The 22,851-nt window shown below is 40.0% G+C and overlaps 2 protein-coding genes and 1 long non-coding RNA gene across 6 annotated transcripts in view; 1 reads left to right on the top strand and 2 right to left on the bottom strand.

Moving 5' to 3' along the window:
- Nucleotides 1-6,408: 6,408 nt before the first annotated feature.
- Nucleotides 6,409-7,891, bottom strand: LOC103054818 (uncharacterized). Its single transcript, XR_456297.3, has 3 exons — nucleotides 7,731-7,891; nucleotides 7,302-7,633; nucleotides 6,409-7,215 (listed from the first exon to the last, which is right to left on the bottom strand). It is a non-coding gene; the product is annotated as an uncharacterized LOC103054818 (long non-coding RNA).
- Nucleotides 7,892-8,882: 991 nt separating this feature from the next.
- Nucleotides 8,883-22,230, top strand: TSLIG2 (tRNA splicing ligase complex subunit 2). Its single transcript, XM_007433068.4, has 4 exons — nucleotides 8,883-9,062; nucleotides 14,779-14,945; nucleotides 16,442-16,805; nucleotides 17,811-22,230. Exons 1-4 carry the CDS (start codon nucleotides 8,898-8,900, stop codon nucleotides 17,865-17,867), a joined length of 753 nt encoding a protein of 250 aa, XP_007433130.2. The 5' UTR covers nucleotides 8,883-8,897; the 3' UTR covers nucleotides 17,868-22,230.
- FHL2 (four and a half LIM domains 2) overlaps nucleotides 21,288-22,851 on the bottom strand; it is a 36,800-nt gene continuing 35,236 nt past the window's right edge. For all 4 annotated transcript variants that reach the window (XM_088136575.1, XM_088136577.1, XM_088136578.1 and 1 more), the window contains one exon: nucleotides 21,288-22,814. In XM_088136575.1, coding sequence (XP_087992701.1) covers nucleotides 22,663-22,814 — 152 coding nt within the window. In that variant the 3' untranslated portion in view covers nucleotides 21,288-22,662. The remainder of the gene's footprint in view (nucleotides 22,815-22,851) is intronic.

The following is a 22,851-nucleotide window of genomic DNA, read 5'->3' as shown; positions in this document are numbered from 1 at the left end:
CAAGCAGGCTCATACCATTCTGTGCAAACTAAGATCTCTAATTTAGAAATTACCTCACAAATCAATATACTATTACCCTCATTTCACCAACAAGGAGATAAAGTAGTGTACGCACACTCAAAATGCATATTTACACAATTCTGTGTTAGTGTCACTCTGAAATGGCATCAGGGAAGAATCTGAACCTTTAGATGCATCAGCTCTGCTTTTTTTCATGGCAGAGTCCATAAAATAAAGAAGATTGAGTAACTGGATTTCTGTTACCTATTTGTTAATTTCCTGTATTTTTAGTTATAAACATTCCTTGCCACACATTCCTGAAGATGTATAATGAAAATGATGAGCTAAAATGCTACCCATCCATTCTTGTGTTAGCCCCAAAATTCAACCATAGCATTGACTGTCCACACTGCACATCCTAATCCCGCGTCTCTTACATCCATTCTAGGTCACTGCCAAAACCCGCCCACCTACCTTCCCTCCTCCTCTCCTTATGTTTTTCTAAAACCCATTGATAACCTCCTTTACAAGATCATTTTACCTACCATGGCTATTGAGGCACTCTACTCCAACACGGCTCACATAAATGGGTTTCAGTCCATCAGGAAAACATTGCTGATGTCAACACAGCATGCCTTGCATTTGGCTGTGTGACTTTTAACTCACTTAAAGGACAATTTGGGGGCAGGGGGCAGGTTAAAAGCCCCTAACACAAATACATCTTCCCAGGGAAAACAAAGTACTGGCTCAGCCCTGGGGTTGAGGCAACTACCCCCTTTACAAAAACACTTTCCCAAGGAAACTACACTGTCAGCCATAAAGTTTTTGGAAGACCAAGGAATGATGATTAGCTGGAAGAAAATATGGGCCAATGAGCTCTGGGAAATACGGGCCAAGAGCTCTAGGAAAGCCAAAAACCATAACTCCCTAGAAAGAAACAATGTTCGTGGAATAACTGCCTTTTTGTTCTTTCAAAACTTCATTGTCTTTGTAGTCTGCCCCATTTTCTCATAGTTACAACTTAATGGTCTCACTGACCTCCTTGGCACATGATAGGTTATATCTGATATCTGGCTGCTGTATCCAATCACATGCATTTTCTAATTTGGGTAAGTCTATAAAGAGGGACGGTGCTCCAATTCCTCTTTAGGCCTGTCTTTGCTGCCAGTACTGTCAATAAGCCAATGTGCGCTTCTGTGTAATGTGTCGTTATCTCTGGTCCAAAAGTAGAAATTCTACTACACATTCTTAACTACTTATATCAGTGTTGTCCAAACTTGGCCACTTTAAGATGAGTGGACTTCAACTCCCAGAATTCCCCAGCCAGCCATGCTGGCTGGGGAATTCTGGGAGTTGAAGTCCACTCATCTTAAAGTGGCCAAGTTTGGACAACACTGACTTATATAGTATATCTGCAAATAAGTGGCAAAACCACGGGCACAAGCATGGCTCCATAATTCTGTGGAAGAGCAGGCTGCCTAGAAGAATTGCGGGCCCCTGTGCCGCCTTCTGCTCCTCCCGTCCGAGCCTTCTCCCCAGCATCAGCAGGACTGAGTTGCCAGTAAAGCTCCAATCTTGATGCAGGTGGGGGAGGAGAACAGCAGGCGTTTTGGAAACTCTGCAGCCACCAGCAAACAGAGATGAGCAGCTAAATAAAGGAAGGCGTTTTTCCTTTGAAGGGAGCAGATGGTCCAGAGGAAAAAGAAGCATAGAGGCACCACAAAACAATGCACCTTGTGGAAAGATGCAAATACTTTACACGCTGGCCATGAACGGAGAAGAAAAAAAGCAGAAGAAATCCCAGAGATAAAGGAATTAGGGCAGAAGGCAGAACAGTGTTTGTAACAAGAAAACAAAACGTTGCTAGATAATATTACTATGGAGTGTAGTATAGTAATGGTAATTGATTAGTAATAGAGTATAGTAATTGTTATAGTAATTAGTGTAGAAATAGTACTAGAAATAGTAGCAATTGGATAGAACATAGAATTGAGGCGATAGAAAATATTCGCATATAGAGTCTGGGTCAATCTAATTGGATTGAACCCGTGACCAACTACGGCTATCTTTGTGGCTGATCTAGAACAACTGAAACCTCTCCTTTAACCTGAGATTCACTGACAATATTTTCATCATCTGGACCAATGGACAGGAATCTGCCATCAAATTGTTGCAACTTCCACCACACCATCAATCTTAACCTCAACCTATCTACAGAACGTCCACTTCTACAACCCTCATCCACTTGAAAGCTCCCCTTGCTGTCTTACAAAATGCTGAAGGGCACAGATTTACTAGGATTGACTGTTAAGTCCAAGAGGAAAAGCTTTATCTCTTCTGACCTTATGTCAAGAGTCCTCTGCTCAAACTATCAGTAGGTGGAGATAGTAAAAAGACAGGAAGATGCCCAGGTCACTCCTGGCATGCAGCTATATACAGACAATATCCAAGGAGATGGAGTGCTTGACTTCAAAAACATTTTCCTTATGAAGTGTTTGCTATTAAGGCCACATTCCTTATTTGGTTCTACCTAGTTTAGCCAAAACAGGTTTGTCACCTCATGATACGGTGCCAGGCACATAAAGAAAACTTTAGACTGGACAAGATCCAGTCCATTACATGAAGAACCCGTTTCAAAAAGTGTAGACCAGCTCCCAAGATTCCACATCCAGCATTGTCACTGAAGAGAATTCTGGGAGTTGAAGTCCACAGACCTGGAAATTGTCCAAGTTGTAAAACAATTGGGTTAGAAGGACCAAAGAGTTTTTGACTAGACTGAAATCATATTAAATTATATGAGTTTGCCAATAAATACTAAAACTCTCCATTTTTTTCTTCTTGTAAGAACTCATGTCCTAGTCATATATGTATTTGTTAGGGCTGTGCAAAGATCTGTATTTGAGAATAAAATGTGATTCAGTGTGCATGCAAACACGTATGTAGGACATGTTGGAAACTGCTTTAAGGTGTTTCCAACAGTGATATGCACTTACTCATGCACACACCAAATCACATTTTGGCTTCTGAGTCTGGGTTTCTATGCAGCCTCAATACTTACCTGGAAGTACATCCTATTGAACTTACTCTGACAATTTCATTTAGACATATGGGAGTGCATTATCTTGCCATTGCATTGTTAACTGTATAGTTTCTTGTATTAATTTGATGAAAATAAATAACTTACAAATTATGTCATGACAACAAAGGCCAAAGATCCACAAGATAAAGCTGGACTTTATAAGACAATCAGCCAACTAGCAAGCATAAATCATAATAAATGGGACTGTTTACTTATTTTCTTTAAACTATACTTGTTTATACCAGCACTCATTTAAAAAAAGGATACAAAACAACAACAATGCTGATTAAATTCTGATTAAAATCAGAACCAAAATTAAAATCAATGATTCAAATAATTAACAAATTAAAGCTTGGCAAAAGAGATGCATTTTTGCTATCTTACTAACTCCCAGGAGAGTGGGAGCTAAATTTGGTCCCTTGGGGACCAGATTGTAATTTAGGATTCACATAGCAGAAGATTTCTTCCCCGTGTACTCTTTTCCATGTACCCAAGTAGCTGAGCTGTGGCAGTGGGGCATCTTTAGAACAGCCTCTCCTCTGTTGTACTGTTTAGATTGAATTAACTCCAGCAACTCCATTTGACTGAGATAAGCAAGATCAAAAAGCATAGCCAAATATTAACAACCAGTACAACAAGTTTGTAGGTTAATTATTTCTTTCCTGTTAGCATATCAAATAATCAATATTCTGAGTCTGTACTATGAACGTTCCAAAGGCCGGGATGAATTAGACTGATAAACAATTGTTTTTAGAAATAGTGTTCTAAATTTGGGGATAAACTCTTAATCAAAACCTATTTCACTATTGCATAATTTCAAGCATAGTTCTGTCTCTCTCTTACCTGATAGGAAAAAAAAAAACTGAAATATTTGTAGCTGTCAACAAAAAAACTTGTAAAACTTTATTCTGAGGCCAATCTAGAAATTATTTCTGCTAAGCAGAAATGTTAGGAGCCAGTTCTAAAATTGGAAGTTCTGTCCTTATTTTCTTCACATACTTTCTGCTCTACAATTATCAGTTTAAAGAAGTTTTCTATACTTAAAAAGAAAAATTATGGAAATGGCTATGACTATTCCACACTGAATATACTGCCTTGTTTATAGAAAGATTGTTCCATGCAGAATATGAACAAAATAAGGAGCCATGTTGCATGTGTGCATCCAAACAATTTTCTTTTTGCTGAGATTTCCAACCGAATGCACAAAAAATACCTTAAGTAAGATACACCTATAATAATGTTGCATAATGCATAATGTTGGGTTTTATTATTTATTTCCATGCCCTGTTGGTATTGTGAAAAATCTGCAACTGAAAGTATTGATAACGCATTGGGTTAATGGGGTCAGGAGGTGGTCTAGGGGCAAGACCTGGTCCAGATAAGCTGAAGATCTCAGAGAAAAGGGGTTCAGGTAGGAAGATCCCACCCTGCCCCCAAAGCCCATCCCCAGTGTCATTAATTCTTTGAAGAGGATGGCTCAGCAGGCTGGAGGATCCCCAACTATTCTCTCTCCAAACCAATGTTCTGTTTCCTTCATTGTTGCTACTGGTAGTCATCTGTCTTCTCTGAAGTCAAGATGAAGCTGTCTGCTCTCCGTTTGCCCTTACCTTTTAGGCAATGGGGGGGGGGGGGAGCTTGTGTCCAGAGAAGCAGGGCATGGATGTAGACCAGCAACAGTGATAGGTTTGCCAATCCTGAAAATCTTTTCTCCAGTACCAAAAGCATATCAGCTACAGATTTCCCAGTCCCTAAACCAGTGTTTCTCAACCTTGGTGGCTTGAAGAAGTGTGGACTTCAACTCCCAGAATTCCCCAGCCAGTCTTCAATTCTGGGAGTTGAAGTCCACACATCTTCAAGCTGCCAAGGTTGAGAAACATTGCCCTAAACTGACCCCTCATTTTAGATTGGCATCCTGCTACATACTCATTTAGGCAAATCTCAGGCTTTGTGTGTGCCAAGACACAGAATGATCTGCAAACACAATCCTTTTAAAAATTCTGATCTAAGGAACAGTTTGCATTTATGGTGCCAAAGAGAAGCTGCCGCATAGTTATGAAATCTGCAAAGAACAATGAAGGCTAACAAGGGCAAGCCAAATAAAGAATAACAATTACTGTCAACCTCCAATTATAGAATTTATTATCGAACAATGTAACTAGCACAGCCCTATCTATTCAGGGCTAAGCCTCACTGAGTTACACTGCACCTTAAATATACATTTGATCAAATAAACATTTGATCCTATTTATAAGATCAACTAAGGCAACATCTAGATTCTTTCATGAACAAACATTTTAAACATGTGATCTGTAGGATAGAGGTCAAAGCACCTTTAAATTGAGCTAGATTCCTGGTGACTTCAGGGACACATCCATGGAGTTTTCCTGGCAACTGTGCAGAAGTGGTTTGCCATTGACTTTTCGGGATTTTTTTTTTAATTCTCATTTTCATATAGAGCCCTAGAATGTCTTGATAGTCTCCTATCCAGTAACAAACTAAGGCTGACCCTGTTTATCTTTTCAGGATCAACCAATATTGCCCAGACTCTGCCTGATAGCTGAATGAGAGAGATAGTAGGAAAATAAGGGAGAATCTTAGATAATTAAATTTTGGCATTCTTATCCCAAACCTTTAAAATATAGCTTGATGCCCCAGGACCACCCAAACCTATCCAGACTTTGCCTTCAAATTGTATGTTTTAATGTGACAAGAAAGCATGACATTAAGGTGATAAAATGAAGTCTCCTTTAAGTCAAGCTTGGTTCTTGGTGACTACATCAATGCAACCCTGCGTTTTTCTTCCTGCCAATGTGGAGGTAGTTTGCTTTTTGACTTCCCAGTCTAGCTGACAGTCCTGGTATTCTCCGTTAGCTCCCACCCAATGAGTCAGGGCTATCCTGCTTAGCTTCCAAGCCCACCTAAAGTTGCCTCAATGCTGCCACCTGCTGAATCAACTGCACAGCAATTCATTAAGTTAATTTTAATCCGTAGAAATTCAAACTGTATTGAATCAAATTCTGCTAGCCCTGTCTGCTTTTGGACCACAGCTCCCCCCAAATGTTGTGCATCCTTGCTTTCAAATTTTATAGTGAAATATTTTCTTAAGGATGATGTGAAAGCAATGGATGGATAGTCAGCAGTCAGTTCCACCGAGTTCAGTGGAATAAGTATAAATAGAATGATGGACCAACCAAGTAACCCAATACAGATCTGTTCAAAATCAAGGCTCAGGTTAGTTGAGATTGGATTTGTAGTCTTATGCATAGCTGGGCTTACTTCTACATAAGTACAGTATGTATCAGGCCTAGCCCAAGGAACTCCAAGAGACAATGCAAATTCAGTTCAGCTTTGTTTATTAGCTACAACCTCTAGCACGAATCTTCCCAGACTGAAACCCCAGTTCCCAAAGTCAGCCAGTAACAACAGTGTGAATTCCTCAGGGAGGTGCCAGCCTCATCCTCTTGTATCTCCCACGCTCCTCTGGCGAGCTAAGAAAATGTTTATATCCCTGAGCCTGGCCTTCATAATTCCATTCCATCACAGTATGCTTGGGATTTCACTTTCAACGTATTGATCAGGAAAATAAAAGTAAACAGATTTGTGAATATGAAGTTACTTTAGAAAGCAAAACCTTAATTTATAAATGGGGTTGTTAGACCAACAACAAGTAAATTAATTAAAATTATAATTATTTCTTAACATTTTTGGGTTTGCAGACCCTTCCTGATGGGATGCTTTTGAAATCTCATTTATGCAAGCAGTAATGAAAAAATTCACCATTCAGTCATCCTTAAGTCAACTTTCTCACATTGGTGTTTTCCAAATAGGCTGAATCACACATCCATAATTTCTAGCTAGCCTAGGAAAATGAAATTTTAGGAGTTGTACTTAACACGTTTAGAACCAGGTTGGAGAAAATGTATTTCAGATCTATACAATGAAGTTCATTTTAGAATCCATATACAATTATTTAATTGAGGTTGCTTTGAAAGGCTGGGAGTTGCCCTGTCACATCCCAACGCCTGTTCTGTCACTCTTACATCATCACTGCAGTTTGTAGCAGATGCCTACAGGGATATTAGTTAAAGAACTCCTTTGGCTCATTACGTTTAGAGAAACAATCTTGATGTTTGCACCTGAAATTATAAAATGCAATGTTAATAAATAGTTTCAGAAGGATTATTACAAGAAATAATCATATATAATATACTTACATACATACTTGCTATATGAGTAAATAGCCTGCAGAATCCATTAACCACAAAGCTTCATGATGTCTGCATACTTAGCTGGCTTTAAAAGTGGATTGGAGGGCAGAGATGTGGGATGTTATTAGATGCCTCCAGACTGGGGGTAGGGTTGGGGTGTCCTCCAAAGCAGATCAGGGAGAAGCTGCAGGAAAGAGATGTTTATTCATTTCTTGCTTGGAAGGATGAGAGGGAGCTGGTTGGTCACTGCGAGAAACACACGCCAGACCCAGCAGGGTTACTTTTAATGTTTCTCTATAGATGATCCTCCTTCTCCTCCTCCTTAGTGCATTCATGCACATTCAAGCTGAAATAAAAAATAACAAGCATTTCAAAATACAGGCATGAATGTAACAAATGCATAACTTTTAATTAAAACAGGATTTAGATCAAGACCAATTTACATCTTCTGAATTTACAGCTGCACAAGAAATATGCACAGCCTTTTAACCCGGATGTTTTGAGGACTTGGTGGGGTTTTGTGTGTGTGTGTGTGTTTTTTTTGGCTTCTTTTAAGTGCTTCCTAATTCTCTCGTCCGTCATTTAGGTGCGCATCCCCCAATTCTCTGCCTTCGCAAAGATATAGAAAAATGAAGAATGACACAAAATATGCATCTCTGATCTAAGGAAATTTCCCTTCTGTGTTGCAACAAACAAGGGGGGGCGGGGGGGGGAAAGACTCCCTCAAGTCGAGCTCAGCTGCTCTTGACTTTCTGGTCACCTTCATACAGCTTCCTTGGCAACAGGGACGAGGGGGGGGGGGGGAGTTGCCCAGGAAAATTGGGTTCCCTGCTTCCGAGATCTCCTAGTGGCCCCCTATCCAAGGGGGGGTTAGGAGGTCTTCTCCCGCTTCGCTTCTCGAGATTTGCAGTGACCAGGAGAGCGACGGGAACAAAATAACGGGGAAATCCAGTATTTAGCAATATGCTCGGTTATTTCCGCGCTGCAGAATAAGGCAAAGCAGCGGCTCGCGACCGGACCGTCAAAAATAACTCAGTTCCTCAGCTAAAAATAATACCCCTTAAGATGAGACGCTCCAAGCGGCTCTTCCCTGCCCCAGCCCGAAATACACACACAATGTAAGGATAATGGGATATCCCTGAAATGAATTTTAGATGGGGTTGTTGCTAAAGCAGTGTTTCTCAAGCTTGCAACTTTAACATCTGTGGACTTCAACTCCCAGAATTCCCCAGCCAGCCCTGCTGGCTGGGGAATTCTGGGAGTTGAAGTCCACAGATGTCAAAGTTGCAAGTTTGAGAAACACTGTGCCAAAGTTTTTAAAACTTAAAACAGGCTTATTTTCACACGGGAAGTTCCATTCATTGGATCAGCCCAAACACGGACAGTAAAGAGCTCTGCATTTTTTCTGAGCTTTTGCTCAAAGGTGGTCTTGATGGCTGAAGCGCCATCAAGAAAGCTGTGAGGAGCGGCTCACTTCCAACGGAACCCGGAAGTGATCCAATTGGAAGCGGACACCTTCGCTCTAGTTTTCCTATCTCTGGGACGCTTCCCCCGAACCTTGCTCGCCTTGCCGCGGGCGACGCGCGTCACCGGAAGGAGCCTCCGAAGGAATGTTCAGGTGGCCAATCAGGATCACGTTCGGAAAGATGGCGGCGTTCGGGGGCCGAGGGCGCTCCGCGAAGGAGGGAAGCGGCGACGTGACGCGGTCGGACTCGGACCTCCTGTTGCACCCGGAGCTGCTCTCGCAGGAGTTCTTGCTGCTGACGCTGGAGCAGGTAGCGAGAGAAGGAAGCGGGGCAGAGGGAGGCCGGCCTGGGCTCGGGGCTCCCAGATACCACCGCCCGCCGTGCCCAGCGCTCTGTGCCGGGCATACTTGGGTTGCCCACAGCCCTGGGAAAAGGGTTTGGCCTCCTCTCCCGCTTTAACGCTCGCTCGACGTTCCTGCCCTGCCTGGAGACGGGCATTCTCCCCTGCGGTTGGTAGCAGCGCAGGAACACAAGCTAGTAAAAAAAGTTTGCCCCATGAGTACAGTGACCACACGTCCTTTATAATAAAGGACAGTCTTTTATTTCAGAAAGCTGTCCTTCCGATTTATTTAATTTAATTATCCGTTCTCTTGGTTCTGCTTTTGAGTTTTCCTTGGAAAGCAACGTTATAGACATTTTTTTAAAACAATCTTTATCAACCTTTCAGATTTGTCCCTTTTTCGGGTTTGTCTCTATTTTTTTTTTCAAGAAAATATGGTCACTGTAGCCATAAGTCTTCCCCAGAAGCACCAATTCTTATCCCTGTCCTGTTATTTTTTGCCTTGGGCGCACAGCCTCCTGTTGGCTCCCTAGGAGATGTGTTGCTGTTGCTGGGTTGCGGTTTGTTGTTTGGGGGTTTGTTTTTGTGGTGCAGATCTGCACATCTTTGCATTTAGAAGTGCACAGTGGATCCTGCCGTTTCATTTTGGACTATGCAGTGTTATACAAACCATAGAAAATTAGTAAGAGAGAGAGAAAAGATAAAGAAAAAAGAAAATTAAGTGAATCTGGTTTACACCAACACCATCTTCTATACCTCTCCCTACATTTCTTTCCTTGCACACCTTCCTTACTTCCACTTCATACTTACTTTTATCTCTGGAGTCCTTGGGGTTCTCTGAGCTTGGTTGTTTTCTTGCAAATGTTTCATTACCCGGCTAGGTAACATCTTCAGTGCTAACAACCAAGCTCAGAGAACTCCAAGGACTCCACAGTTCAACCCTGAGCTACACATATTCTCTTCTATTGGTATTTTGTTCTCTTTAAAATGTTCACTTCCCGCTTTTTTCAGGTGCCTGAACTCCAGCCAACCTAGCCCAGTGTCCCCCTTGCTCAACCCATTCAGTCTTCCTTTATGTATTTCACATCTACTCAAAAGAATAATCGGCATATAAATTTTAATAAAAACTATTTTTAAAATTCTCATTTATTTTCTCAGTATACTCCTCTGGTCACTCATATTTGTACTTAGTCTCTGTTCATTCATCATCCATTGACCCTATTTCTTTTTGGTTTATCATATACACTTCATAAGCAATTCATCCCCACTGCATTCAAGTTCTTTTTATGTTTCTCCTGACATACCTTACCCTCACTTGCATAAACCATATTGGGCAGAAGCATACTCTGAAGATAGCCATTTTTGCTTCTTTTGACAGAATTCCTTTTTTTCAACAAACCCCAAACCACATTATCTCTTTGCCAACTGTTGCTCATCTTAAAGTTCCTCATATATTTCCTTACCTTAGTCAACATTCTTCCAAGATACACAAATTTATCTACTTGCCCCAATTGTTTGCCCTTTATGTATAATTTGCAGTTGTTCATTTTTCTGGTCAAACACAGTTCTCTTGGTCTTTGGTACATTAATTTTCAGATCCATATTCCTCATTTCATCATACAATTTAATATTAGATTCAAAGACTTTGGGTTCTCAGCCAGCAACATGGGATTGTCTGTATGTGAAAGCAATGCAGTTCCATGACCAGCATATCACTAATGTTAACACAAGAGTTTCATAGGCATGGTTACCACTCTTTTGTGATGGTTTGAATGCATTATGGTCAGCTTGAAAAAAGGGCTGCAGGGGTGATGGACCAGATAAGGCCTTATCCCACCCCCATTTATGGATTTGTTCAGATTCAGGCATTTGGAGTTTCCCAGTGAGATAGTGGCAGTTTTCACAATCCTATTTTTTGCCTTTGAAATATGGAATATGGAATATTGTACTTATGTAGCCCCTTCCTCTTACAAATCCTGGGAGGCACTCTGGTTTATTGATGGGGTCCAGGTAATGAAGCAGCAGAAAAGACATCAGGAGTACTTGTGGAAATTAAAGAGCAAATGCAATTGAGTATAGGAACAGCGCTGTATTTGGCACCGAAACATCAATATTTCTCAGTCCTTACTGCATCACTGGAATGGCTTTCAGCAGCCTTGTTTAGAGTGAACTGAATGCTACTGAGAGATGGAGGGTCAGTAGATCTTCCTTCAGGCAGCTGTGATAGATTTGCAAGACATTTTGCTGATACAATCAACTGGATATCATGTTGATGGTACCAGAGGAGGTACAGGTAGTCCTCGCTTAATTACCCTAATTGGGACTGGAATTTCTGTTGCTATGTGAAGTGATCATTAGGCAAAACATCACGTGACCACTCTGCTTAGCGATGGCAGTTTCAATAGTCCCGGTTGTGGTCGTTAGGCCAGGATTTCACCCTTCTGCCCTGCTGTGCTTGCTTTATTCAACTCCCCCCACCTGCCTATCTCCCCCTCACCTCTGCCCTTTTGGCTGCCTTGTGCCCCACTGCCCCTGCTGCCCTGCGCTCCTCCACCCTTGCCACTCTGCCACCCTGCACCCCTGTCACTCCCAGCTGACCTTCACATTTTCTTCTGTGCACCCAGCCTGGCCCTTCATGAGGTAACTGCTGGCCAGAGGTGGTGGGGCGGTGGGAGTGCAGGGCAGAGCACAGGGTGGCAGGGGCAGCAGAGTGCAGGGCGATAGAGCACAGAATGTAACACAGAGTGGCCAAAAGAGATGGGAGGGGAGATAGGTGGGTGGGGGGGTTGAAGTGCACCCTGTGTTTGGAAATGCAGGCAGGCTGCCAAGTGCCTGAATTTTGATCACATGACTGTAATTTTGAGGAATGGGCATATGTACCATTCATTCAGTGGCATCGTAACTTTGGTTGCTGAATGAATGGTGGTACAGCAAGTACAGTATTTGGGTAACATCTTGTGAAGTTTCAGTCTTGTTAACTCTGAAGATGGGGACAAAGTTTGTAACATTTTGAATTTTGCTACCTGTGGGCAGGATCCCTGCCCCTCCTGGCTTCTTTGGGAAGCTAAAATGGGGGTTCAAGAATGTGTTCCAGAGGCAATAGTAAGTGGATTTCTGAGATAGCATTAGTCCGTTGAAGTAGACCAGGTCGAGAAACAGTGCAGGGATTTCAGGAATGCTGCTTTATTGTTATTACAAGAGTGTAATAACACAATCTTGAAAGCCTGTCCAAGTTTCTCTATCCCATCTTATACCAAAGAAAATCAAGGCAGGTTATTTTCAGTCTCTTTCTCACACTTTCTTAGGTCTCTGGACTGTGTACAAGTAGTCCTCACTTAACAACCACAGTTGGGACTGGAATCTCAAATCGTTGAGCCAAGCAGTCGTTAAGCAACATGCCCACATGACTGCTTCATTCAACAACCACAATTCGGGCACTCCTGGTTGCAGTTGTTAAGCGATCTCTTAGGTTGTTAAGTAAAGCTGAATGCAGAGCTGAAATCCTCCCAGCAGGCAGCCCTTTTGCTCTTAAACATTCCTGCAGCCCACTGAAGGGTTTCCCTTGTGCATGGAGGGGAAATCCTTTGTGGGACTGGAGGAACAGAGCTCAAATCTTCAGGATTTGAGCTCCATTCCTGAAGACTGCAGAAGGATTTTAGCTCCCATCCACCCCTCTGCTTGCAACCTTCCCTACCAGCTTCCCTACTGACTTTCTGGGGAAGTCAGTCAGATTGCAAATGGCAATCACATGGTCGCAGGGCGTTTGGCAACTGGTTGTAAATGCAAGCTGGTTGCCAAGCACCTGAAATGCTGCCACGTGACTGTGGGGGCAGGGCGGTGCAACATTTTACGATGGCCAGAAGTGCTTTATGAGCTGTAAAGCACCCTTTCCAAGGCCGTCAAAACTTTGAACCATCATTAAACAAATGGTCGTTAAGTGAGGGCTACCTGTAATCACTTGTCCAAGTCTCTCCTTAACGACTCACTCATATCTTCCTGGAGGTCAGGTCTAAATTTCTTTACAGGTAGGGTGTGGTGTCTGCTGCTTTGAAGCAGACAATGCCACATTACTTGAAAAAGCCACTCTCAACCCCACAGTATTAGACAGTTTATGTCCAATCTCCAGCTTTCTCTTTCTATATATTTTGGAAAAGGTTCTGGGACTTAAGCTGCAAAGAATCCTAGATTAATTTGATGATCCAAAACCCCTTTCAGTAAGAATTCTGGCCTAGGTATAGGACCAAAACAGTACTGGTTACTGTTACTACAGTAATGGTGGGAGTGCGGCTGTCCTTGACCTCTTAGATCTCACATCTGCTTTTAATACACTGACCCTTCTATCCTCCTGGACCACATACAGGAATTGGGCACATTGTCTTACAGTGGTTCTGCTCTTTCCAGAGTGATCAGTACCAATTGATAGTGGTTATATGAAATACCATAGAGTTGGGTGCTCTCCCCCACGCTATTGAAGTGGCTGGGAGAGATCATCCACCAGTTCAGGGTGAGGTACCATCAGTATGCTGTATATGTCTTCCTGGAGCCAAACAGGAGGTGCTATGAAAGTATTTACCTGATGTCTAAAGATGGTAAGGTTCTGGATGCTACAAAACAAGTTGAGGTTGAATTGCATTAAGGGAGACTGGTTGCTTGCTGAACAGCCATATAGTGGCACTCTCCCTAAAGGAGCAAGTCAATAACTTAGTCCATAATCATAATTTATAGACTACCTTGCAAGCCAGCCTAATGTTGCCTGCATCCCACCTCTTGGGAGATACACCCCGTGTGCTGCTCAGGATACATGTATTTATACTTTACATTTCTGGAAAAATATAAGTGCCAAACTGGCCTTGGCTGTCTCTTTGATCAAGTTGCCCACAATTCTTTCTTCCAACTTTTAAAAATGGCTTCCACTATACAGTATTCCTTTTCCCAATCATGAAGAAACTAGTGTTATATGTCCATGGAATGGTGCATCCATCAGAGATGCCCTTCTTTGGGTTTTTTTTCCCCCTTGTACTTTTACCAACAGCATGATGTGATGGGATTAAGCAAATGAATAGCTTCTCTTGCTTCATTTTTGTTTTGGTAAAAAACCCATCTGGTAAAAATATGCACATTGGCATTCTGTTTAAAGCTGAACAAAGAAAGCTTTAGCAGATCTTCCAAATAAGTGACCTGTAGAAACAGTCCAAACAGGATTATTTTAGTCATTGTAATTTGCAATTATCCTGAAAGCTTTGGTGCATGGCTTACTTTGAGAAGCTTATGAGGTAGATTTCATCATTAAAACAGTTGAGAAGGTACAAAAATGTTTGCATGTTTAACATACAGTAAAATTTTAAATTACTGTGGAGTTACTATATATGGATTGATGAACTTCACTACCTTTCTCTTCTGTAGAAGCGTAATGCGTATGTGTGGAGTAACCAGAATTTTTACACTAGGGAGGCCTTCTATCATATTTGATAACCAGCTACTATTATTGAAGATAGCCTCCTTCTGTTTGACCAAATTAAAAATGTGCATTCCATGTGGTGAAAGAAACCCTGAACTATAAAAACATGCCAGGGAATCTTTTGGGATTTTCTATCTATTGTACAAAGTATATTTCATAGAAGTACTATATAGCATATGACGAACTGTAATATTCATAACACCGTGGTTTGCATTGCTTTTCATCAGAAGAATATCCCAGTGGAAGATGAAGTGAGAATCAGTAAGGATGACCTTACAGATCTGTATATTCAACATGTCATACCATTGCCTCAGCGTGATTTACCCAAAAGCAGATGGGGAAAACTAATGGAAAAGAAAAGAGGTCAACAAGTGTTGAAACATGGCACCCAAAGGTAAGTTTGCTTTACTTACAGTACTTGGATTCTCTTCAGAATCTTTCAAAAGTCTGAGGCGTAATAGAAAACCACCTTATCTTAAGTTAGCCCAATTTCCTGCATTTTAATGTATTATTAGATTTTTATCCTGCCCTTTTTTTAAAATTTGGTCAGCTGAAGGTGGCAAACGTATGTAATACTCCTGCCTCCTATTTCTCCCACAACAACCCTGTGAGGTGGGTTGGGCTGAGAGAGAGTGACTGGCCCAAAGTCACCAGCCAGCTTTCATGCCTAAAGGAGGCCTAGAACTCACAGCCTCCTGCTTTCTAGGGCAGCGCTTTAACCACTACACCAAATTGCTATTATTTGCATCCTCCCAAAATGTCTTTCAAGTAAGGAAACAATTATAAATGAAAATACAGTAAATAGTAATTGATAACTAACAAAGAGCCCAAAGGGCAGCAAGTGGTAATCCCCCTGTGGGTCACAGGGATTCACCTGGCTCTCGAGGGCCTCTTTTCACAGGACAGTTGGTGGTAATAGAGCCATAGGGCCCTCAGGGAAGAGCCTGGCTAAGCATCACACCTTGATGGGAGCTCTCTGTGCCTTCAGACTCTCAGCTTTATTTGAGAAAAAGCTTGCTGTTGAAGAAGGGAAACCTTGATTAATTTGGCCTATTCTTTGTCACTTAGCAAATAAAACAACTATTTTGTTGTCTGTATTGGCAGTTCAGTGTTACACACATTATTATGAAGAGAAATGGGCAGTCAGCAGTCTTATAAATTAGTAATGAGATCAAGTCAGATGAACTGCATGGAACTGCTTTCATTTATCTGTATGTAGTATATTTCATGCATAGCCCAAGTACCTAACTGCGTCCAGGGAATTAAGTAAATAAGAGGTATGCCACATATATTTATACTTTATTAACTAGCTGGTTTTTCCAGGTGTAGCATCTTTTCTGAGATTGGTGGCACTGATGCAAATCATAATTAAAAAGAACTACCGCCACCTGAAAGTAGACCAGTTCTGAAAAAAAAATTCTAAGTAAATGCATTGCTCTAGTGTTCAGAAGTGGTGATGCTGAAGCAAGAAATTTAATTCTGTGGGCTCTGGGATCTTAAGACTGGATTGTTGTCCTCCTTTGAATTACTCCTTGGAGAATATATGTGCAGATTTGGGCTAGTTCAATGTTGGTTTGTCCAGTTCTTTGACAATCTTTATTACAATGTTTTGAAGTGATTAGTTTCGTGTTTTCTCTGTTCTTCGACTGGATTAATTGTGAAATAAATGCACATCTGAAGATACAAACAGCATTGCCATTTGTGTGAGATTAATTCCTCATCAGTTTGAATGGCTACAGTCCTGATCTAAGTATGAAGATCTGGGAAAAAGTTATGTTGAAATCAACTGAACTTTATTCCAAATAGTTATTTAGAATGGGGTGGCTTTGCACTGAGTAATTTTGATTTCATATCTGTAATGAATTCTTCATGTTACCTTTCCTTGTTCAGCATTATGGCAGTGGAAAATCTAAGAAAAAGGCCTCTCATTGTGTTTGATGGTAGCTCAACAAGTACAAGTATTAAAGTGAAGAAGACTGAAAATGGAGCTGCTGATGGTCTGAAATTCCTGACGTCTGGAAGTACCAATATCATGTGCAAAAGACTGGCTGGTTCTTCAAATTCCTCATCATGCATATCTGCTCCCACTTTTTCATCGGACATTAAAATGGAATCTAGGAATAATGAGGCTAAGCAGAACAATATTATAGTTAGTATGTCATCTAGTCAAAAGCCATCAGTTTTAGAGCCTCTCACTGGAGCTACTGTGGTGAAATTAAAGAGAGCTGCTCCAAAAGAAGAATTGGATTCATCGGTAAGTATATCTGCACTATTTTATGATTTTACTCTTGAATGATGTCCCAATTAATGTCAAATAAATTAGCAGCTGTCATTTCTAGCAACAGACGTTCAAACTTACAGCAGCCCTTTTTCCTCTAATTTAGTTCAGGAGGCCAGTAGACCCTTGTTCATTATTACCACGTTGTTGCTGCTGCTGCTTTATCTTGATAGAGTTCTACTATTGTTAAAAATAACTTTCAGGTGGGCACAAAACAATTCAAATGCTTTGCCCTGAAACTGCTTTACAAAAGTCTGTGTGACGTGTAAAGCTAATTATTTTTATTTTATTAGAAACAGCACAAGCTTCATTTGACATTTGTGTTTTGAAAACATCTGTTTTCTAGGAAAGTAAGTTTTCTTATGGACATTGATCTATACTGAGATCTATACTAAATATATAGTAATCCATATTCTCCCTTCCCACGTTCCAGATTCCCATTCACTGGGACCTTAAAATACCTTAATTTAAGGAACTTCAGAGAAGGAATGCCTCTTCTACCTTGAAGCAGCTGTGCTGCCTCAAATCCTGTGCTATGTGGGATGGAGCGCAGAGACTTCTAGGAGAAGGGAACTTGAAGACCTGCTGAGGGAAGGAGGCATTAGTATCCCAAGAGACCCCATTTCACATCTCACATATCTAGATGGGCCCTCTGTTCTAGAGAAGCTACAACCTCTGCCCCCAACTCACCTTCCAACTCCACGTTGTTCATTGTGTCTCTGAGGATACGGATGCCTGCAAGAAGTAAAGCTGATAAATGTTCCTTCTTTGAACTTCCTTCAATGATTTTGGGATACATACTAATATTTCCCTTATTCTATTCAGTCCAGGCAAAAATCTAAAGATGTTATAGAAAACTGAAGTCCTTTTTGAAGGTTTTAAGACACTTTTGTTTGTTTTAGCCACCAGATGGCAACAGAAACCAAGTTCTGGATGTTTTAACACGTCTCCTTAAATAATTTAATTCTTTTCTCCCTCCAGAATGGCCTAAAGCCTACTGAATCAAAAAAGAAGATCCAGCATGTAACATGGCCATGAATCTACAAGGGTTAGGAATGTAAATAATGCTTAGTCTTCATTTCAGTATAGAAGAATTGTATTAAACAGAGATCCAGATTGCAGTGGGTTATTCGTGATACTTAGAACTTCATGGTATAAAGGAGGCACCGTATCTTCATCATCAACTTGAGAGCATTTCTGTTGCACTTTGAATTATTTACCTCCCATTTTAGAAGTTCATTTTGGTAGAACAAAATTGTTTTACCAGCCTTTCTTTGGCATTATTAACTGTAGCCTGTAGATCAAGTCTTTGCATGATTTGATAGAGAAAACTGTGTGAGTTCATAACTGTTCCTGTTCAGTTGTACAACAGTATATTTTTTAAAATATATACAAGTATATTTAGATGGTATGGAAGACTGCTTCCCCATTCTGCTGGTTTTCCCAAGATATTTGCACAGAATAGTTCTGTCGAAAGGCCTGGAAAAATATTTCTAATTCATGGGTGCCAATATCATTTTTAAAGAAAATGTCTGGGCCCTTTCCAGTTTTATAAGCAAAACCCTGAACTGTGCACTGGCTTTGCTTCAAATTGAAGTTTTTGTTAAAATGGAAGATCAAATGGATTTCTATTGTCTTTGGAGATAACATAGGCAGAATCCCTCCCTCCCCCCCCCCAAGTTGTGTGAGAAAAAAAGAACTGTGTGAACCAGAACTGTATTTTTATACAGTATGTGACAGGTATTTTATACTACACTTAAATTTTTAAGGAAGGCTTATTTAACTACAAAATATAGTTTTATGTCATATGCATTAATGAAATTGCATTAGTTAAAGGCTCTGAAGATGCTTGCAGCATCTCAGTGATAAAGATAATTTAGTTTCAAAACCTTTATATTTCAACAGCTTCCTAACAACAAACATGAAGCAGAAGTAAAGTGAAATATAATTGTTGTAACAATTGCTCACTGTATTGGGGAGAAAAAAAACAAATCTACCCAAATTTAAATTGTGTTGATATCAGAAAGGTTGATAAAATACATAGTGCTTATGAACATTTATAAGATTTAGCCTACAGTCCAGTATGCTACTACTTCACAGTAAGTTCCATTTAACTTACATTTGACTACTCACATTTAGGATGGCGTTATTGACATACAATTTCCATTGCCTACATTGTGCCCCAAGACATCACTGAACCCTTCAGAATATAAAGAATGGTGTAATGAAGTGTAGTTGAATTTGCCTCTTCTTAAACACTTGTGCAAGTTTTCTACTTAAGTACACAGTTTAATTTTGTGTTTTTGTATTTGAATTGCTGTCTTTTTATTAGTTTATCTAAATTAAATTAAATTAAATTAAGTGTGACCTCTTGTATGGGCAATCTTTATGCTATAGTTTTATCTTCCTTGTGGGACTGATTCAACTGAGTTTTTGTGTAGTAAAATTAAGCATCTATACCAGTACTCCAGTTGATTAAGGTACATCTAACACAACTGTTATAATACTGGAATCATTTAAATATTCTTTATAAGCGGCATACAGTCTGTGCTGTAAATAACATACAAAATATTTTTGTTAATTTTTTTAGAATTTGGCACCCTTGATCATAGCTTGGTTTTATTATCCTTTGAAGTGCATCTTTAGTCAATACATATTATAAGATTTGTAAAACTTTTTTTTTTAACCTGGGTGTATTCTGCATTTTTAGGATTTGCAGCATATATTCCAAATGAGTAGTTCCCAGACTTTATTTTTAGATTCAAATAAACACAATTATCCTTACAAAGGCCATACAAGATAACATTATGTGTGGCCACCAAATGTTCTAATTAAAATAAATAAAATAACACAATAATTTGTGTTCCTGTCATGGAGATGATAGAAAGACAGAGAATTTTAGATTTAGATTCCAAAGGATTTGTTCACATGTCACTTTTCATGTGATTATCACCAGTGATTATCTGGTGAAGCAGCCATAAAGATATCTGGGGGAAGGGGACTAGTTGATATAAAGCTTTGAATTATGAATATTTCGAAGTATTTTCAAACATAATGGCTGATCACTTTTGAAAAGCTTTTACGGTAGGTTGAGATGATAAACCAAGTGGGATTGTTCAGTAGACAATTCTTAAAAACAGTGTGAACTATTTCTTGTCACCTTGATTGAGCCCAAAAGCATTGCTAGTAACTCCTGCTATGAAATAAATGCGCAGGAGGCACTGTCTTGAAGTCCAGCTAGCAAAGGTCATGTTAGGACAACAGATTAATGTGGTCCTCTCAGAAGTGTAATCTCATGTAGCCACCGCACTGCATTTTGTCATCTCCATGTGTAGCATTATTTTATTTCTGAGCCAGTAGTATGGAAAATCATGTTGTAGGCTGCAGCCGCCGTGCTTCTATTTTTCAATTTGCTCTAGGTTGACCGTCAAGATATGTTAGGAGAGGGCAATGTAGCTAAAGTGAAAATGGTATCTTGGGCAAAGGAAACAGATTCTCTTCCTGGGAAGGGATGTTTTGCATTTCCATCCCACATGAGATCAGAGGCTGGAAGCTCAGAAACAAACCTTTTCTGTTGTGGCCCCCTCTCTGTACAACCGTTCATTCCCACCCCTGCTGGTGAAGGTAAATTGCCCCACTGCCTGCTTGGCTTTAGGAAGGCAGCGAACATTTTGTTCTGCTGGGCTTTTGATAAAGATGTTTGGGGTATGGATATGGTGATAACTTTTTAGATAGCTTTTTTTAAATGCCTCTTCAATTATAATTACATATTTTGTGCATTGTTTTTATTGTACTGTTGGTTCTTTGTCAGCTGACCGGAGTCTTGGGACAGAGTGGTTCAGACATATGGCATGATCCATCTATCTCCACTTGCCTTGAATTCTGGCCACGCCCATGGCTGCCCTGCAGAGCCAATCATGATTGCTTGGGCTTAGCACAGCTCTTTGGGGAAAGTAGTCTCCATCCCTGGACTGGGAAAGAGGCTTAACATGTGCAGTAACGTCCAGGGAGGGGAGGCCTAATGTTCCTGCTCAGCTGCATTTTTAGTGTGCTTACCAAAGAGTCTCATTTATTTACTGATGTGTATTTCTCAGTAAAACATTAACTGAGTAGATTTATACTGTAAAGGGATTATACAGTGAGTCACCTGTTAGATGAACATCTGTTGTGACCAAAGTCTGCACAAATAAGGAAGTGCATTGAATAGGCAAAATATAATGCAGCACAAGAAATAGAATTGGAAGATAAATTTGCATTATGCTCTAATATTTTAGGAAATAAGGGCAATTTGTTATCTCCTTATGAAGTAGAGAACCATGTCAGAGATATTGTGATATACTTCGTAATGATGAAGTGCTTTGGTTTTGTACTGGTTTCTGAAAATTGGCTTCTTTAGAAATCATCAGATGTTCTTTTTTACGTAGATTCATGTTTTTAAAGAAAAAGCTGCACTCAAGCTTTACCTTAACGGTTAACATTTATTAAAATGTCAGAATTCACAAAAATACAACAGACTTTGCTAGAAATACATTTATTACTTTGCAAACTCTAAGGTGCAATGAAATTTCAAAACATCTATTAGGAATCAAAAATGTATTTTGTGCAATGATCTTGCAACATCATGCAATAATGTGTTGTATATTTGCATCCACCTAAACTTGAGCATTTATTTGGAAACAAGTTCATGTGTTTGGAAATAAGTCCCATTGGCTTCAGTGGAAACAGTTCCAAATTGTTGATGCAGAAAATCACATTCTTTAATCTTTCTTTTTAAGGCATGGCACAAACACTGCATTACTGATCTGTACCTAAATTAGTCTACATATTATCATCTATACAATTGTTTAAATATTTGTTTTTCCTCCATCAACACTCTAAATAGTGGCAGTTGTAATTATTCAGAAAGTCCTATTTTATCTATCTATAATGATTGTATCTGAATCACTCAAATTTTGTATTTGACTGTTATGGATTCATAAATGAGTATAGCTTGACAATTGATATAAAAAATTACCCTCTGTCCATTATATCTACTTTACTCCAATACATTTCTACACTCTAAAAAAGAAAAAGAAAAAAACTCCTTAGGTGTAATGCCTACACAAGCATAAGAATATGGTTCTCCATGTTAGCCACCCTCCATTGTCCAGACCAAACCTCTTTGTTCCTGATCTGCCAGTTGAGCTCAATAAGATCTTTCTGCACAATTTGAAACCCTGCTTTATCAGGGATCTGTTCCAGTGATGTTTTTACTTGCTTTCAAGTGAATATGAGTAAAAAATAAAGTCTCCTTCAAATGAGCTCAACTCCTTGATGACTTCATGGACATGGACTTTTCTTGTCAGCAATGCCAAAGTGGCTTGCCACTGCCTTCTTTTAAGATTTTTTTTTTTTTTAATTTCTCAGTCAAACCTATGGCCTTGGGATTTCCTGGTGGTTTCCTATCCAAATATTAAACCAGTGTGACCCTTCTTAGCTTTTCAAGATCAGCCAATGTTGGCTAGGTGCTACCACCTAAGTGGGCAAACTTGAGTAGATGCTGTGCTCAAATCTGCTGTATAAATGGAGGCTGAGGTCTGAAGAATGGGCTCTTAAAGCATACAAGAAAATTGCAGGTGTGACCGGCAATCATGGCTCTGTTTCCTTTGTATATATTAGTATATTGTGTTCAGGCCTGGCACCCAAAAAGAGCTAGTGTTAACTGATTAATATGTATTGCTGAGAAAAAACATTACTTTCTGCACTTTTGGTCAAAACGCATGCACATCATTGTGTATATTTGAAAACATATGTATTGTAAGTACAGGTTTTTTCCAAAATTGCTTTTCATCTTTTAAATGTCTTTCCCGCACTCGGGACACAGGATGTCATCTCTTTCTGTGAGAAAACCACGGCCCACCAACGATAGGGAACATTTTTTGCAGTTGAAACAATCATTGTGCCATTGCCGTTCCTCAAAAGAAATATACTTGGTACCTCCAAGCCCTGGAAAAAAATGTCATGAGAAGAAAACATGAGGCAC

The sequence above is a fragment of the Python bivittatus genome, unplaced genomic scaffold (assembly GCF_059951505.1).
Source record: "Python bivittatus isolate LINGU-HERP-01145 unplaced genomic scaffold, Pbiv_v1 ctg000060_np1212, whole genome shotgun sequence".
Classification (NCBI taxonomy): domain Eukaryota; kingdom Metazoa; phylum Chordata; class Lepidosauria; order Squamata; family Pythonidae; genus Python; species Python bivittatus.
Note: the sequence above shows the minus strand (reverse complement) of the source record. Positions and strands in the feature narration are given on the sequence as shown.

Excerpts from the sequence above, each read along its gene's own strand:
- TSLIG2 (XM_007433068.4), top strand. The coding sequence starts at position 8,898 with ATGTTCAGGTGGCCAATCAGGATCACGTTCGGAAAGATGGCGGCGTTC. Across the intron at positions 9,063-14,778 it reads TGCTGCTGACGCTGGAGCAG|AAGAATATCCCAGTGGAAGA; the intron begins GTAGCGAGAGAA and ends GCTTTTCATCAG. Across the intron at positions 14,946-16,441 it reads TTGAAACATGGCACCCAAAG|CATTATGGCAGTGGAAAATC; the intron begins GTAAGTTTGCTT and ends TTCCTTGTTCAG.